General features: G+C 50.9%; 1 protein-coding gene and 1 long non-coding RNA gene across 3 annotated transcripts in view; one reads left to right on the top strand and one right to left on the bottom strand.

Annotated features, from left to right (window-relative positions):
- Positions 1-4,989, bottom strand: part of SLC6A2 (solute carrier family 6 member 2) — a 45,635-nt gene extending 40,646 nt beyond the window's left edge. The window contains exons 1-2 of one of the 2 annotated variants that reach the window (XM_023637010.2): positions 4,725-4,989; positions 3,880-4,204 (exon numbers count right to left, since the gene is read on the bottom strand). In XM_023637010.2, the coding sequence (XP_023492778.1) occupies positions 3,880-4,204; positions 4,725-4,967 (568 nt within the window). In that variant the 5' untranslated portion in view covers positions 4,968-4,989. Of the gene's footprint in view, positions 1-3,879; positions 4,294-4,724 lie in introns of those variants that run through there. The other variant, XM_070261829.1, reaches the window with a different exon arrangement.
- On the top strand, positions 4,024-12,223 carry LOC138923366 (uncharacterized). Its single transcript, XR_011436872.1, has 3 exons — positions 4,024-4,401; positions 6,877-7,150; positions 10,173-12,223. It is a non-coding gene; the product is annotated as an uncharacterized lncRNA (long non-coding RNA).
- Positions 12,224-16,327: the final 4,104 nt, after the last annotated feature.

Here is a 16,327-nt window from a genome sequence, read left to right as displayed (position 1 = left end):
CATTATTCTCCTCTTCCGCACAAGGAAACTGAGGCCCAGAGAAGATCAATGACTTGTCCAAGGCCACACTTCCTGGATTCAGGCTTGGATTCAAACCCAGGTCTGTCTGAAGCTAAAGGCCACGGTTCTAACAGCTGAGTTGTCAGCAGGACATGTCTCGAATAGAAGTAGCCATTTGCAAAGGATAATTCACAGTGGCCCCTTGCCTGGCAGGAAGGCAGATGTGGGGACCCAGCTGATCTGCCCAATACCCCCCGGGGACCAGCACAAGCCAGGCCCAAGACCACAGGTGCAGAGGGAGAATCGAGAAGCCTGGAAACAGCTCCACCGCCAGGCACTGCCTCCCTGTTTGAGAAGGTTGTGGACAAAGGCCTGGAACTTCTGAGAGTAGCTTTTCCCACCCGAATCCTCCTGCCCTCCTGCATCCCAGCAGCTGGCCTCTGGGAAGATGTTCAGACAGGCTGATCTTTCTTAGTAATTCATTCGGAAAATATTAGCCAGGGGCCTAAATGATTGACACCTTTATCATTTCATAACATCCTCCAGCCTGAGCCAGTGTGAACAGCCGGACTTGGAGGTTCCCATGTTCATACTGGCCCCAGAAAGGCGTACAGGCTGTTCAAGAGTAGGGTGGGTGAGTCCTGGCTTGGGTGCAGTACTGAGCCAGGTCACTGCATACAGATGGATCTCAGGGGTCATCTAAGCTTACCTCCAGCTGTCGCGGGGAATGTGCGGTCACAGAGGGGCTGTGACATGCCGAGGCTCACAGAGCTGGAATTCGAACTCGGCTCTTTCGGCTGCTTCCACAATTACGGAATACCTTGTAACTGCCAGCCCGCTTGCCCATCTCTGGGGCTGACTTTAGAGTTACTGGATGAGAATTGATCTGCAAGGAACGGCCAGGAAGTCTCCGCAGAGACAAAGCCCAGAAGAGGCCAGCTGAGCAGCCCTCAGAGAGATGAGGAGTAAGTTAGAAAAGGAGCCGCCTCGGACCGTGAGATGGGGGCTGCCATGCTCCATCATGCCAACCACGGACATCCTAGCCAGAAATGGAAATTCACCGGTAGAACATCCCCACCCAGTAGCCTGGCATTCAAGGTCTCCACAGCCCGGCCCAAACTTGCCTCGCCACCCTTATCTCTCCCAGCTTGCCCTTCAGCCAAGCTGCACTCCTCGTTTCTGAGATGATCCACGTGCATTCTTGCACAGCTAGACTACCTCCTCCTTTCACGAAGCTTGTCCACGCCTCTCCTGTCCCGAGGAGCTGAGCTCCAACCACAGCCCACCTCTTCTGAGTCTTTCCTCAGCAGCAGTCCTCAGGCCTTCAGAGCACTGGTCACCTCTCCCATCTATTTCACATGTCATCATAACGATGTTACTAAGAAGCAGCAGCTACCTGCACTAAGGCCATACTCCATGCCAGGGTCTCCCCAGGCATTAGCACTTTTAGTCCTTGCAATATCCCTCAGAGCTGAACACCATCACAATCACGCATCGCTTAACAACAGGATATGTTCTGAGAAATGTGTCATTAGGCACTTTCGTACAAACATCACAGAGTGCACTTATTCAAACCTAGATGGGATAGCCTACTACACACCTAGGCCACGTGGTACTAGATCTTACAGGACCAACGTCATATATGCAGTCCATCATTTACCAAAAAGTCGTTATGCAGCGCACGCCTGTAATTCCATTTGACAGATGAAGAAACTGAGGCTTGCAGAGTTGCTCAAAGTCACACAGCTAGAAGTCGGAACCCAGAATGCCACAGTCAAGGCTCCTAATCTCTAGGCTGCCAGCCGCCCCCACTCCCCCCACCCCCCGCCAGCGCACGCTGCCTCACTTGGTCAGTTACTGCAGGGGCTCCTACTGTTTCTGGATAGGCCTTAGGTCTTTGAGGGCTTGGACCATTTCTTTAATTTATTCACTCAAGAGAAGTTTGTTGGGCACCTTCTACCACATTTCTAGAATCTAAGCCTTATCTCGGGCATTAGAAATATAGGGATAAAAAAAAACACAGTCTCTGCTGTCAATGTGCCCAGGCCGGTATGGAAACAGACCTGCAAAGAGGCAAAAGACCAGACAACTCGGGACGGGTGATGTGAGGGGCAAGCAAGCCTAGGAGAGGGAGCTTCCGGCCAGCTTTGTCTAAAAATTGGAACATGTGACAAATGTGCTCCGTTTTGTACCCTAGACCCCTTGTATGTCACCTTGCAAACAGCAGGCGCCAAGTGAGAATACAGTGTCAGTGAAAGCCACGGAATATCCATCTAGCTGATGCGTCCAACTGGCCATCTGGGGTGCTTTTAGTTTCAACGAACACTTATAACAACGGAAATGATGTGTAGCAGCGTGACAATGAAGCTCTTAGGTGACGAAAGCTCCTGGCAAGCAGACGTGGTGGTCAATACATCTAGGCGACTCCCGCAGAGCCTAGCACTGTGCCTCCCACTGAGAGGAACCGATAAATAATTGCTGATGGATGATGGAGCCTTCCTCTGTCTATGGGCACACAGTCTCAGACAGTCACTGAGGACATGCTGGATGACGCGTCCTAGGGTCTCTCAGTCTGTCTGTCATTCATCATCTCCCAGCCTGCTAAAAATACCGAGAATCTGCATGTCCTCCCTCCCCGGGTCCAAGGGGCCAGAATGCTTAAACCTGAGCAGAAACTTTCGAGAAGCTGCAGGAGCCAAATGTGGAAAAGTTTCACCTCTGGATCATCTGTTTCCCATTTCTCACCCAAAGCAAAGGTCCACCGTACACACTGAGGCAAACAGCGGGGTTCCAGCCCCTATGGGACGAGGTCACAAGCTTTCCCTCTACCCAGCTCCAAACCCTCATCCTGACTCCCTCTGACCCCCAGAGTCCTGAGCCACTGCTGGGCAGAACGGCCCAGTGAGAGAGGTTTCCAGAGCTGCATCACCCTTTTCTAACTTCTTTCTCCGGGTCGTTTTCCCAGCTCTCTGCAGGGCATCCCTGAGCTCCTCCCAGCAAAGGAGGCAGAATGAGGGTGGTCTGGACACTCCAGTAGAGAAGGCCCTCAGGAAGGAGCTGGAGCCTTAGGACCCGGTGTCCTTCCCCCTGGGCTGCTTCCCCAGGGCTCTGCCCCCTGACTGGGCTGTAGTTGACTTCTAGGCTCTCAGCCTAGGTGGGCAGGTATCTGTCACCCAGCAGGGGGAAGGGGAGAGAGCCTGGCCACTCCACCAGAGTCTTCTCCAGCCCCCACTCCCACTCCATCCCACAATGTGGCCAGGATTCCAGGAGATGGAGTCTTCATCCCAGTCACCCAGGCCTCCTGCTTCAAGGACAGGCCAGCTCTTGGTCCCTACTGACACAACCCACCCAGTCTGTGCACTCTGGCCCCTCCAGCAAATCAGCCACGAACCTAAGGTGGACTTCTCTCTGACGCTAGCTTTTCTTTGTGTGTCTCTGTTCCAAAGTCTCTGTCCCCAAGAGGGCAGGGCCTCCCCAACGCCTTCAGGGAACCCAAGTCCTCTATCAGGCTCAGAGTGCTGGATTTAGGGTCGCCACACCTGGTTGTCATATCCTGTGCACTTCTGGCGCCCCTTCAAGAGCTCTCCAAATCGCCACCTTCCTTCCTGTGGCCTATGAAAGGTCAGGGTTCCTCAGCCAACTTGGTGCCCAGATTCTGTCCTTCCACCCATGCATCAATCATGTCTAAGGTCGTGCCTTGATTTCCCTCTGCCGGGGACCCCAATCCTTTTCCAAGAGCCCTGTCCAGTCCCTTCCTGCACCGCAGACATGCCCGTGTGCTTCCTGCTCTCCTCCCTCCTGCGTCCCAGCCTTCTCCCCAGCCTCGGCTGCAACAGGTGGCCTCCCTTGTCCACACCCCCAGCCCATTAGGGGGCTCACCGCCGCCGTTCTTGTAGCAGAGGTAGGGGAAGCGCCACACGTTGGCCAGGTCTACCGCGAAGCCTACCACCGACAGCAGGAAGTCGATTTTCTTGCCCCAGGTCTCCCGGGGCTGCTCGTCGCCGCTGCGGGACGCCAGGAGGCACTGGACTCCGTTGCGCTCTTTCACCACCAACAGCTCCGCAGCTTTGCGCGCCCGCAGAGGCTGCGCGGGCCCCGGGTCCGCGCCGCTGTTCTCGGGCTGCACCTGCGAGTTCATCCGCGCCAGAAGCATGGGTGCGGCTGGCAAGACGGACTTCAGCGGTCCCGGGAGCACGCCGAGGCTCTGCTTGGATAAGGGAAAAGATGTGGTCACTGGGCCATTCCGCCCTGCTTGCGCCTCCCAAGACCTCCCGAGAGCGCCAGGGACACAGTGGCCAACGCGCGCTGAGCAGACGCAGGGATCCCAGAAAAGGGCGCGCGCCTGTTAGAAAAATTTGGAGACAGTGGTAGCGGCGCGCCGGACTGAGACGGAACTCAGAGGTGGGGACCGCCTCTGCCCGCCCTATGGATCTGGCTTGGGACCCCACAGTGCTTCCCTCATTCGCCCGCTCCCTCTCGCCCCCAAACGGCGGGGTTTGGACATGCCGAGCTGCCGAGGCTGAGGTTTGAGGGCGGTGAGCTGGCCCGGTGCAGCTTGCTGTCCCCACCCCCGGCTCGGGTCTGCGCCACCTCCAACAGCCCCAGGAGCCTCCCCGGGCACTTACACCTCTGCACTTCAAACTCGCCGGCCCTCTAGCTCTGTGCGTCTCAGCTTGGGCCTCCCCGGCACACCTAGGCCAGTCCCGCGCGCAGGGCGCACTCACGTGTCCGGCAGCGACGGGACCCTGGGTGCCGCGCGTCCTGCCTGCCCCCGACCCCTCCTCGCCTCCGCAGGCTGTGGGGCGCGGGCTGGAACTGGGCTCCGCCGCGTGGCGCTCGGGCGCGGCCCGAGGAGTGTTGGAGGCGCTGGGCGGCCGGCGGGGCGCGGGCTGGCTGGTTCTGGCCGCGCCGGGGCGGGGGCCGGGCTGGTAATGTAGCCTGCGCCCCAGGTAACGCGCCGATTGCATTAACCCAGCGCCGGGCCCGCTCCGTCTGGAGCCTGTTAGCACTAATGGAGACTGACAGCGCGGCCGGGGATGGGCAGGGGCGGGGGCGCGGCGCGGGCTCAGGGGGCGGCGGGAGCCCCGCTCCTGGCAACGCGCGGGACCTGGGCGCCCATTCCCTTTCCCGGGGGCACCAGGCTCTGACCTCCGACCACGGGAAGAGAGCGAGACGCCCAGAACTAGGGTCTGAGTCGCGTCCGAGAGGGGGCCCGGAAAAGACTGCGGGGAGCGAATGACTCGGTTCATCCCAGCTCTGTCGTCCGCGGCAGGCCACTTAAACTACCCTGCCAGAGTTTCTCCGTCTACTAAGTGGGGATGTTCTGCTCCGTATCGAGGACGGCAAATTGATGCTGGTGGGCCCTTGGGCTGGTTCTGTTTGGCTGGCTCTGGGTTGAAAGGTCACTACCTAGCGCGTTCTCCCACCTTTCTGTTATGGGCAGGCCAGCAAGGCATTTGAAGTTGTGACCTCTATTCTATGAGGCTGAGAACCGCTATTCATTCATTCATTCGCTCATTGATTCACTCCTTCATTCATTTGTTTCTACACCTGCCTGCTATGTGCCAGGCGCTGTTCTAGGCTCTTGCGGGTACATGAGTGGATGGCTCACTCAAAAATCCCTGACATGATGAAGCTTACATTCTGTCAGGGGAAGACAGGGGAAAACAAGAAACATAATGAATAAACACCTTATCTGGTATGTGAGAAGGTGACATTTAAACTAGTAAAGGAGTGAGCCATTTGGACCTGGTGTTCCTTTATTCATTCACTCATTTATCTATTGGCTAATTTATTCATTCATCAAACAGATGCTGATCATCTGCTATTTGCCTGAATAGTGCCAGCTAGTGGAGCTATGGAGATAGTTCCTGCCATCAAGGAGCTAACAGTCAGTGTGTAAAGACTCAATCACAACCCAAGGTGGTCAGGATGTGACCACAGGAGTGTGGGAATTGGGTGGAGCTGAATCAACTAGTAAGGAGTGGGGTGGTGATCCAAGAAGGCTTCAGGGAGGTGACAACACTTAAGCAGGATGAGTAGGATTTTCCATAAGCCCAAGCAAGCTGAGCTTTCTGTTCTTTAAACATTCCAAGCTCAAACCCACCCCAGGACCTTTCCACTTGCTGCTTCCTCTGCCTGAGTTGTTCAGATCTCGTTTAGTGGTCCTTTCCTGACCACTCAGATCTAAAAGACACCTCAGTCTCTATCACATCACTCTTTTCTTCCCTTCATTACATCACTATCCAAATTTACTTATTTGTTTGTTATATGTCTCCTCTTGGGTGACAGAGGAGCTCCATGAGGCTGGGGACCTTGAATGGTCTATACAACACTGTGTTCCCAGCAGGAACATACTGGGGCATCAATTAGTATGTAAAGAGAACGAATGAATAATGGTGCATGGGGTTGTTTAAAGCATTTTCACCAGAAAGACCAGCATGACAAGTGTCCTCTGTGAAGGAAGCAGAGAAGAGAGGAAGGGAAAACTAGTGGGGTGATGGGTCTGCCCTGGTCTCTGGGGGCTGCTGATTGGAGGCAGAAGGTCAGGGAAAGGATTGAGCAAAGACTTCAGGAGGAGAGGCTGGAACCACAGGTTCCCATCCATCAAGGACGTTAATCCCCTCTGACCCATGGACTATCTTGACAAGCCCGTGAGGAGAGCAAGAATGAAGTCCTCTTTCCATTTTTCAAGTCAGGAACCTGTGGCTCTGAGGATTCAAGGCACGTGTCTAAGGTCTGACAGCTTGGAAGTGATCGAGGTGAAATGAGAAGCAAGGTCTCCTGACTGCCCGTCTCTACCCCCTCCCCCAATTTATGGATGGAGGCACTCAGAGCCTCCCCAGCAATCATGTTCCCTCCTCCCCTCTTTCCCAGGCTCCATCCAACTGGTCCTGAGACTCCCATCTCTAAAGACCCTGCGGAGCGCCCGTGTTCCCGCTGCTGCAGCATCCCCACGGAGGACCTCTGTCACCTTTCCCTGCCACGGCCTCCTAGCTGATCACCCCATGTCCAGTATCTTTCCAGCCGCATGATATTCACCAGCTGCCAGAGCGCTTTCTAAAACTCAAGTCTGATCACCTCACTCTTCGGCCTAAAACTCCTCTGAAAGACAACACATCCACGTGATTTAATTAACCCTGGATTGGAGGTAATTGTATTTCCTTCTTTATCCTTCTCTTTATCTGCCAACTTTTCTACAATGAGCATTTGATACTTATGCAATCAGAAAAAGATAACCCATGATTTCTTCAAATCCTCCAATCTTTCCAAGATAACATCTAAACACCTTCAGCAGTCCAGACAAGATTCTGCCTGTCTATTTAAACACATCTCTTGCTATTCTACTTCTGTCTTCAATCTCCCTACAAACCCTTTACCACCTCTAAAATATGCTTTATTCTCTGGCAACATGGGAGATCCTCAACTACTAGTGGTTCCCTGGACCCCTTGTGCCTTTTTACACCTCTGGATTTTTAAATGTGCTGTTTCCATCTTCCTCTTGTCCACCTGGAGAACTCCTATTCATCCTTCAAAACCTCAGATGTCGTCTCCACTCTACAGCCATCCCTAATAACCACCTCCATGTTTAGTACAGTTATCTGTGTGACTTCCCCACCAAGGACCAGGTCAGTGCCTGATGCATCCTGTTACATAGCTTGTGCTCTGGAAATGTGTATAAAACAGAAGTAGGAAAGATCTCAGTCGCTGGTTGCATTTGATGTCTTTGGTTGGGGTTGTTTATATCAGATTCCTCCGGAAGCAGAACCTGAAACAAAGATTTGAATTCAAGTAGTTTATTTAGGAGGCAATTCCTGGAAGCACTAGTAGAGGAGCAGGGAGGTGAGACACAAAAAGGGAAGGAAACCAATAGAGGGGACATTAAGAAGCAGTTACAGGGCCAGCCCCCCGTGGCCGAGTGGTTAAGTTCACCCCAGCAGCCCAGGGTTCACAGGTTTGGCTCCCGGCCGCAGACCTACACACTGCTCATCAAGCCATGCTGGGGCAGCATCCCACACAGAAGAACTCGAAGGACGTACAACTAGGATATACAACTATTAATGGGGCTTTGGGGAAGAAAAAAAAGAGGAAGATTAGCAACAGATGTCAACTCAGGGCCAATCTTCCTCACCAAAAAGAAAAAAAAAAGCAAAGCATACCTTTAAATGCCTGGAGCTTATCAAGAGGACCATATTAAAATTTAAATTAAAAAAAAAGGAAGCAGTTACAGCTATGGGCAGCTGGTGTTCAGTCCTGCTGGGAGCCTCTGGGAGACCGCATAGAAGGTGCCTCTGTTGTCTCACTCCCAGGCAAGGAGGCAGGAGTCTTTCCCCATTAAGGCTGCCCCAGGGTGCTAACTTCCCAGCATTTGCTGCCTGCCTGGTGTGTGGGCTGAGCATGCTCCTGTAGCCGGAAAAATGCTTCCAGCAGAGTCCCAGGTACTGGCAGTAGGAATCTGATGGGCCAGGTCTGTGCTGGCAGACACAGTGAGTGGGGTGGGGTGGGCAGGGCACGGGAAGTGTTTGCTACTGGGCACCCCCAACCCCCATACCCACACACACGTGCACACTGTCGGAGGGCCGATCATCAAGCCCTGAGCATTCCACCTTGTGGTTTCAGAGACTCCTGGGGCACAGCAGTGAGGACACCAGGCTGTGGCTGGGCTGAAGGGGAAGGCGTCGCTCCCATCTCTGGCCCAGACTTCCTGCCCACAGCTCCAAGAGCTGTGGGGCCATGTGGCTGCTCTCTGTGCCCTGCATCCTACCCCTCCAGGTGGCCTGAGGGCAAGTGGGTGGGCAGCGGCTGCAGGATTATCAGAGCTAGCATGCTCTCTGGGGAGGCGTCACTTCCACTTACCACGGCACTTGGTGACACAGGCCATGGGCACAAGGCGACAGCTGGTGCTGTCAGTCCCACTCTAGCCATCTCCCTGCAGACACCGAGCCCTGACACACAAAGGCTGGGCTGGAGGACATTTGGAATCCAAGGGGCTGGGTCCCGGCATGTCCTGAGGGTGTTCTCAGAACCAGTGCCTCCGTTGCACTGATGGGGACTAAGGGGAGGGGTGGTTTGCCTGTGTATTTATTTCCTTCCCTTCTCTTCCTTCTTTCCCTGATTCCTTGCTTCCTTCCTTCCTTTCTTTCTTTTTTCTCTTGTTTGTTCATTTGTTTTGGATCAGGGAGCATTAGGCCGATGTGTCCTTGCAGCTGACCTGCCCTGGGTCATTGGTCATTGGTATAAGCTATCCTGCATTTACAACTAGCATGTAAGTCCCCTCAATAAAAGACCCCCACAAGCTGGAATCAGTGTCCTTCACGGTGCCTCCCACTGAAGGCCTCTGGGGGTCCTTGAGGCTCCCAACCTACCCAGATGTGGCTCAGTCCTTTGACTCTTCTCTACCGAGCTCCTTCCAACTGACCACATCCAGCACTGTCATTAAGGAGCATCTATCCATCAGTGACGTCCACGCTTACATCCTCTGTCTGGATCCAACTACAGCCTGGACGTCTCTGCCTGGGTAATAAATGGGGCCTGGAACTTGCCATATCCAAAGCAGAATTCTTGACCTCTCCTTCCTGACCTCCCACAGACTCACTCCTCCATGTCTCCCACATTCTAGGTGCTGGTGTCTTCTTCCTTCTAGTTCCTCAGGCCAAAGACCTTGGAGTCGGCCTTGACTCCTCTTTCATGTACTCCCACATCCAGTCCTACTGCAAACTCTGTTGGCTCCAAATCATAGCACATCTCCCCACCCCCACAGTGACTGCCCTGGTCCAGGCCACACCATCTCTCACCAGGATTACTGAATGGCCCCCCTCATCTCTCTCCTTGCTCTCTGAAATTTAAGCTCTACATAGCCGCCAGAAAGACCTTTCGGAAACAAATTCAGATCCTATCCCTCGCTCTCTCCAATGGCTCCCATCTCATTCAGAATAACGTCCAAAGTCCTTCCACGGGTGATATGGATGAATGAGTAAAAGCATATTTTTTTGGACTTGCCAACACAAGCCCGGCCAAGCCTTGTGGCCCCCATGGGATAGTGGATCAGGCGGGGACCGAGGTGCTGCGGGCAAAAAGAACAGAAATGGCAGGTGAAGTGGCAGAAAGAGCACGGGGCTGGGGGTCAGCGCCCTGGGCCCTGACTCCTGTCCTGCTGCTTTTGGCCTTTGCAGTAATGGCCAAGTCCCTCAGCAAGATGGGGATGGACCATAAGAAGCAGAAAGACAAACAGAAGCCATATCAGGAGAGGAGCTGAGGAGGGAGAAAGAAAAGGAGGCGTTCAAGACAGAGGGACTCGGTCTCCTGGGAGGAAAGAAGGACCTCCCTCCTCTGCGTGAGCTCCCAATGACATCCTTTGGCCTTCAGGTGGTCACGTGAGTTGTGGTGACAGCGGACTCACAGCTGGTTCGTGTCCCTCTCCGGGGCAGAGGAGGGTTGTGGTCAGCTGACAGGGATGAGCCATAACCAGACTCTGTCCATTCAGGGAATTTCAGAGCAGCACGGGACCTGAGACATCTTCATGCCCACGTGCACTCTGTTAGAAGGTCAGGCATCTGATGAAACGTGAACTCACCACAAATATGCACATCCACGCAGCATTTTTCATTTTAGCGTGAAATTTATCAAACATAAGAAAAAATACACAAACATGCGTCAACAGTCTACAGTTTAAACAATAGTAGTGATATGAACATACAAGAACCACCTCCCCCGAGAAATAGAGCATTTCCAATCCCCTATAAGCCCGTGTGCCCCTCCCTAAGCATATCCCCTCACTCTTCTCCCCCACTGCAATGTAACCACTATCCTGAATTTAGCAAATAATCATTTCTTTGTTTTTCTTTACAGTATGTCTACTTATGAATCTATTCCTAGCAAAACTAACTTTTGTCCTTCTTTGAACACTTTTTTTTTTTTTTTTGGTAAGGAAGATTGGCCCTGAGCTAACATCTGTGCCAATCTTCCTCTTTTCGCTTGAGGAAGATTGTTACTGAGCTAACATCTGTACCAATCTTCCACTATTTTGTATGTGGGATGCCACCACAGCATGGATTGACAAATGGTGCTAGGTCCACGACCAGGATATGAACCTGCAAACCTTGGGCCACTGAAGCAGAGCACGTGAACTTAATCACTATGCCACAGGGCTGGCCCCATGTACTTTATGTAAAAAGAATCACACTGCAGATGTTGTTCTGTGACTTCTTTGGCTGAATATAACATTTTTGAGATTCATCCATGATGATGGAGGTAGCTGAGTCCACTCATTTTCATTGTTGTATGCATTTATTCTATTGTGTGAATGTTCACAGTTCATTTATTCGTTGAACTGTTTAAGGACATTTGGATTGTTTCCAGTTTTTTAATATTTTGAGCAGTGCTGCCTATGAACTTTTGCGTCGATATCTCCTATACACACGTGCTCGGATTTCTCCAGCCTCTACACCTGGGAGTGAATTGTTGGTTTGTAGGCTACGTATTTATTCATCTTTATCAAATCATGGCAAATTATTTTCTAAAGTGGTTGTACCAACTGAAACTCTGTCTAGCAGTGTTATTTCTTTACTTCTGACGTCTTCACATCCCCCCAACCCTTAGTAGTATCTAGGCTTTTAATTTTTGCCAATCGTTTAGGTGTGCTTTTAATGTGCATTTCTCTGACTGCTGGTGATGTTGAGCATCTTTTCACGAGCGTATAAGCCACTGGTGTTTCTATTTCTTCTGTGAAATGGTGACATGTCATTTGTGCAGTTTTCTATTGGCTTGTTTATCTTTTTCTTATTGATTCACAGTAATTCTTAATATATTCTGGGTATGAATTTTTGTCAGTTGTGTTGCAAATATCTTTTCTTGGTTGTACTGTAAGTCTTCTTTCTCTATGTGGTGATTTTGGCAAATAGAGCTTATTAGTTTAATGTAATTTAATGTAGCAATCTTTTCTTATGGTTTATGTGTTTATGTTTAGTTTAAGAAATCCTTCCCAGGGCTGACCCCATGGCTGAGTGGTTAAGTTCGCGTGCTCCGCTGCAGGCGGCCCAGTGTTTTGTTGGTTCGAATCCTGAGCGCGGACATGGCACTGCTCATCAAGCCACGCTGAGGCAGCGTCCCACATGCCACAACTAGAAGGACCCACAACGAAGAATATACAACTATGTACCGGGGGGCTTTGGGGAGAAAAAGGAAAAAAATAAATAAATAAAATCTTTAAAAGAAAAAAAAGAAATCCTTCCCTTCCTGAGATTTTCCCAAATGTATTTTAAAATTTGGGAGTTGTCCTTCATATTCACATCTTCAATCCACATGGAGTTGATTCTGCGTAGGGTGTGAGGTAGGGACTCCACTTCATTATTTTTCATGTGAATAACAAATAACAGATCGTCCTGGCCCATTCATTAACTAGCTACATCTTTTCTGCTCTGACTGGCAGAGAATGCTCTGTCGCAAACCAAGTTTGCTTGTACATTTGGGTCTGTTTCTGGGCTCTTCATTCTGCTCTACTGGTCTGTTCGTCTGTGCCTGAGCAACACCACATTGTCTTAAACAACACTGCTTTCTAGGTACAAACCTTCAGCTACGAGATGAATACATTCTGGGGATCAAGGACAACATGGTGACCATAGTTAACGATACTGCACCGTATACCTGAAATTGGCTGAGAGAGTAGATCTTGAGTGTTCTCACCACACACACAGAAAAAGGTAACTACGAAGTGATGCATATGTTAATTAACTTAGCTATGGTAATCATATTATAATGTATACATAAACCAAATCAGCATGTTGTGCACTTTAAATATATATAATTTTATTTGTCAATTATACCTCAATAAAGCCGGGAAAACAAGCAAACAAACAACATTGCTTTCTAAGTTTTTCTATATGGTGAGGCAAGACTCTCTGATTCTTTTTCTTTGGAAACGTCTTGGTGATGCTCTTCTCTACAAATTTCAGAACAATCTTGCTGAGTTCCATGAAATATCCCTTTGGAATTTCAACATTGAATATATAGATCAATTTAGGGAGAACTGACGTTTTTACAGTATTCGATCTCCCTATCCAAGGACACAGTACGGATGTCTGTGTATTTGTCCTCTTTAATGTACACAGCATTTTAAATAGAGTTTTAGGGCATCTGCAGATTCCTGCACGAAATCTATCTCAGAATCTCTTAAAATCACTACCCGCTAGTCTCTGTGCTTTCTTTTCTCTTTCCTCAGGAAACGCTTCCAAAGGCTTCCCCAGTAGTCCATATGGACCCAAGTCCACCTAGAGCTACCTACTCCACCTTCCCGCTTGTCTCACTGGCCCTCTGATAGCTATTCCTGGAAACTTACCAAGTTAACTTTTTCTGCAGCCTGGAGAGGCAGAAAGGCGTAGTGACCAAAAGCATGGACTTAGGAACTACATTGCCTGATTTTTAATCCAGGCTCCGTAGAATCTTGGCCAAGCTTTCCTGCTTCTCTGTGTCTCAGTTTCCTCATCTGTGAAATGGGTAAGATGGTGATGCTAATGGTACTTAGCTCCTAGAATTGTTGAGAAGATTAAAGGAATAAATACACGTAAAGCACTTGGAACAGTGCCTGGCACAGCAGACATGTTCCTTCTTCTTGTTGTTGTTTCAAAAAGTTTAATTTCTCTGTCTGTGGGAGGGAGAGATCTTCTCCAGAATTATGAATTAGGTTTATCTGACTTCAAATTCCAAGAGTGGGATGAAATAGCAAATATGGGCTAGTATAACAATTATGAGTGTGGCATTCAAATTAAAAAAAGCTGGGTTGGGTTGAAAGCCTGATTTCACCATTTACCTAATGGGTGATCTTTGGCTTCTGAGCCTTAGTTTTCCCACCGGTAAAACGGAGATAACAACACCTGTAACTAAGATAACCAACGGGAAGGACCTTGGTAATACTAGCGGAGGGGACCATTTATTGAGGCTCCATGATGCCAGTTGCAGTCTCATTCAAGAAGGTCACTTTGTGGCCTTTCGCCTCTTTGCCACTTTCCCAGCTCACATCAGTCTAGCACACTGTTCCAACTGCAGACTCCTGGGCGCCAACCCAGAAACTTGAAATCAGTGGATCTGCAGTGGCAACCAGGAGTCTGCGTGTTTGAGGCATATTTAATTCCTGTTTAAGTACGATAATTCCAGTACATGTCAGGGATACATTTTTCACAACCATGGTCCCAGGTTTTTTACCTGGAGCGATTTACCCTGCTCTGCCCGACCTGAGCACGTTCTTTCCCTGGCACTGGTGCTTCCTCCCTTCGCTCTGGCCACACTTAGCAAAAAACACACAGCCACTTCCCGGCTGAGCTACCTTTTTCCCTGGGAGATGTAAACGGGTGCCCTCTAGGGCACGGAAGGGAGAAAAGCTGCTTCGTGCTCATTGTTTAGAGGACAGTCCTGGAAGTAGCAGGAGCAGCCAGGGAACCCCAGAGCAGGCGTGTGGGATGGGAGAGAGGAGGCAGGTGGAACTGCACCCTCGTCAGATGGGTCGCCATGAGGCCTCAACACAGAGTTTTCCACAATGAAGCCAAAGGGCTGGGGGATGCTGCCCCCAGTCTGGGCTGGTCCTCCTCTGCCCCGTGCCCAGGAAGCTCAATTAGATTGAGCTTACTGGGGATGGCAGTGCAGGCAGTAGTCCACACTGCGGACCACACAGAGAACGCCTGCTGAGGCATGTCCTTGCAAAGCCTGGTGCCCCCTCCTCCTGTAACCTTGACCCCCAAGATGAAAGCTGAGTGGTCTTAGGGCAAGGACAGGGAACTAGAGAGCCAGGCTCAGGTGGCGATTTTCTGCTCAGCCCCTCTTTATGGTAAACACATTCCACCTTCCCCTCCTGGTTTCTTAGGAGGCCCTGGACCTCTTGGCCTCCTTAATATAACGAGCAGGCAGAGTGGCACTCAGCTTTTACACTAGCTGCTTGGGGCTTCAAATCCTGGCTCTGTCACTTACCAGCTATGTGACTTTGGGCTAAGGTGTACCCAGTTTTCTCTTCTCTAAAACGGGGCTCATCATAGTATCCATCTCCTAGGGTAATGGTAAGACTTAAGTGCATTAAGACTTGTGCACATCACGAATTGTGAAGTCTTCAGCAGGGTTTGGCACATACTAAATACACAGTAGATATGTGCTATATATTTGGCAGTCCTTTCGTTCATCAGACATTTACTGGTTCCAGGTACCATGCTAAGTATTAATTCATATAACACTTACTACTATTATCCCATTTGTATAGATTAAAGAATTAATGCTGAAAGTGATTACATGTCTTGCCCAGGGCTGCATGTAGGAAGGGACAGACCATGGGATTTGACCCCAGATTTAGGCTGGCTCCAGGGCACATGCTCTTAACCGCTGTTCTCTCCTGGTTGCTCAGTGGCTCCCTCTTTGGTCCCCACCCACTTCATCCTCCTCACCCTCTCACTTCCCTCCTCCCCACTCCAGCTCCCCACTGTCAGCAGGGCCCCTCAGCCTTTTTGGCTGGGAACCTGGAGGCTGTGGCTGATGCATTTCTGAATCCCAGCATTGTCCATTGTAGCCATCACCTTCTCTGGCCCTTTCTCCTTGGAGCTGGAGTCCTTCTCTCTCCAAGTCTCATATCCTCCCACCCCAAGCCCTTATACCTGCCCTGCCCACCACTTCTGGCACCTGCCCCAAATACCACCCTGATTCTCTTCTATTTTTCTTCTCCCCTTCCCTCCGTCCTACCCACCCGTCCACGTCTTCTTCAGCCAATGACATCCTCCCTTCCTTAGTGCTGTATCATGCTTCTTTCCCTTCCTCCCAGGTAGCTGGAAGAACCCTCCACTCGCTGCCTCTGTGCCTCCCTCCCAGCTCTCAAAGTCACACAGGTTAGTGGCAGAACGAAAACTCATACCCTGGCTCCTGACATGTGGTCCAGGGCTTTTCCCATGTGCCATGTCCTCTCCGTGGACACAGCCTGAAGGAATGAGACACAGGACAGGTAAGCTGAGATGAGGAGGCTGGGAAGACCCTGCTGGAGGAGGGTCCAGGTCAGGTGGGATTCTGGGTGATGACAGAGTCGAAAAGAGGTCATCATTCAGCCATCCCTGCCTTTCCCAAGGGACACAGAAATACACACGCTAACCTTCCAATGTACCACTTTCCTCGTGAGGAGGCTGGGGAGGCAGTTAACACTGCCCAGGGATAGATGGGGGCTGCTGAGTTGAAGTCAGTCCAGATGCTCAGCCCCCATCACCATATAACACACGTCTCTGCGTGCATCTGTGCTCAGGAGCACGAGAAGGGGTGATAGTGAAGGGACTTGTGGCCTCAGGAGAAGAATGAGGGGCAGACCAGCTGG

This window comes from Equus caballus, chromosome 3 (genome assembly GCF_041296265.1).
Source record: "Equus caballus isolate H_3958 breed thoroughbred chromosome 3, TB-T2T, whole genome shotgun sequence".
In the NCBI taxonomy this organism is placed as follows: domain Eukaryota; kingdom Metazoa; phylum Chordata; class Mammalia; order Perissodactyla; family Equidae; genus Equus; species Equus caballus.
Note: the sequence above shows the minus strand (reverse complement) of the source record. Positions and strands in the feature narration are given on the sequence as shown.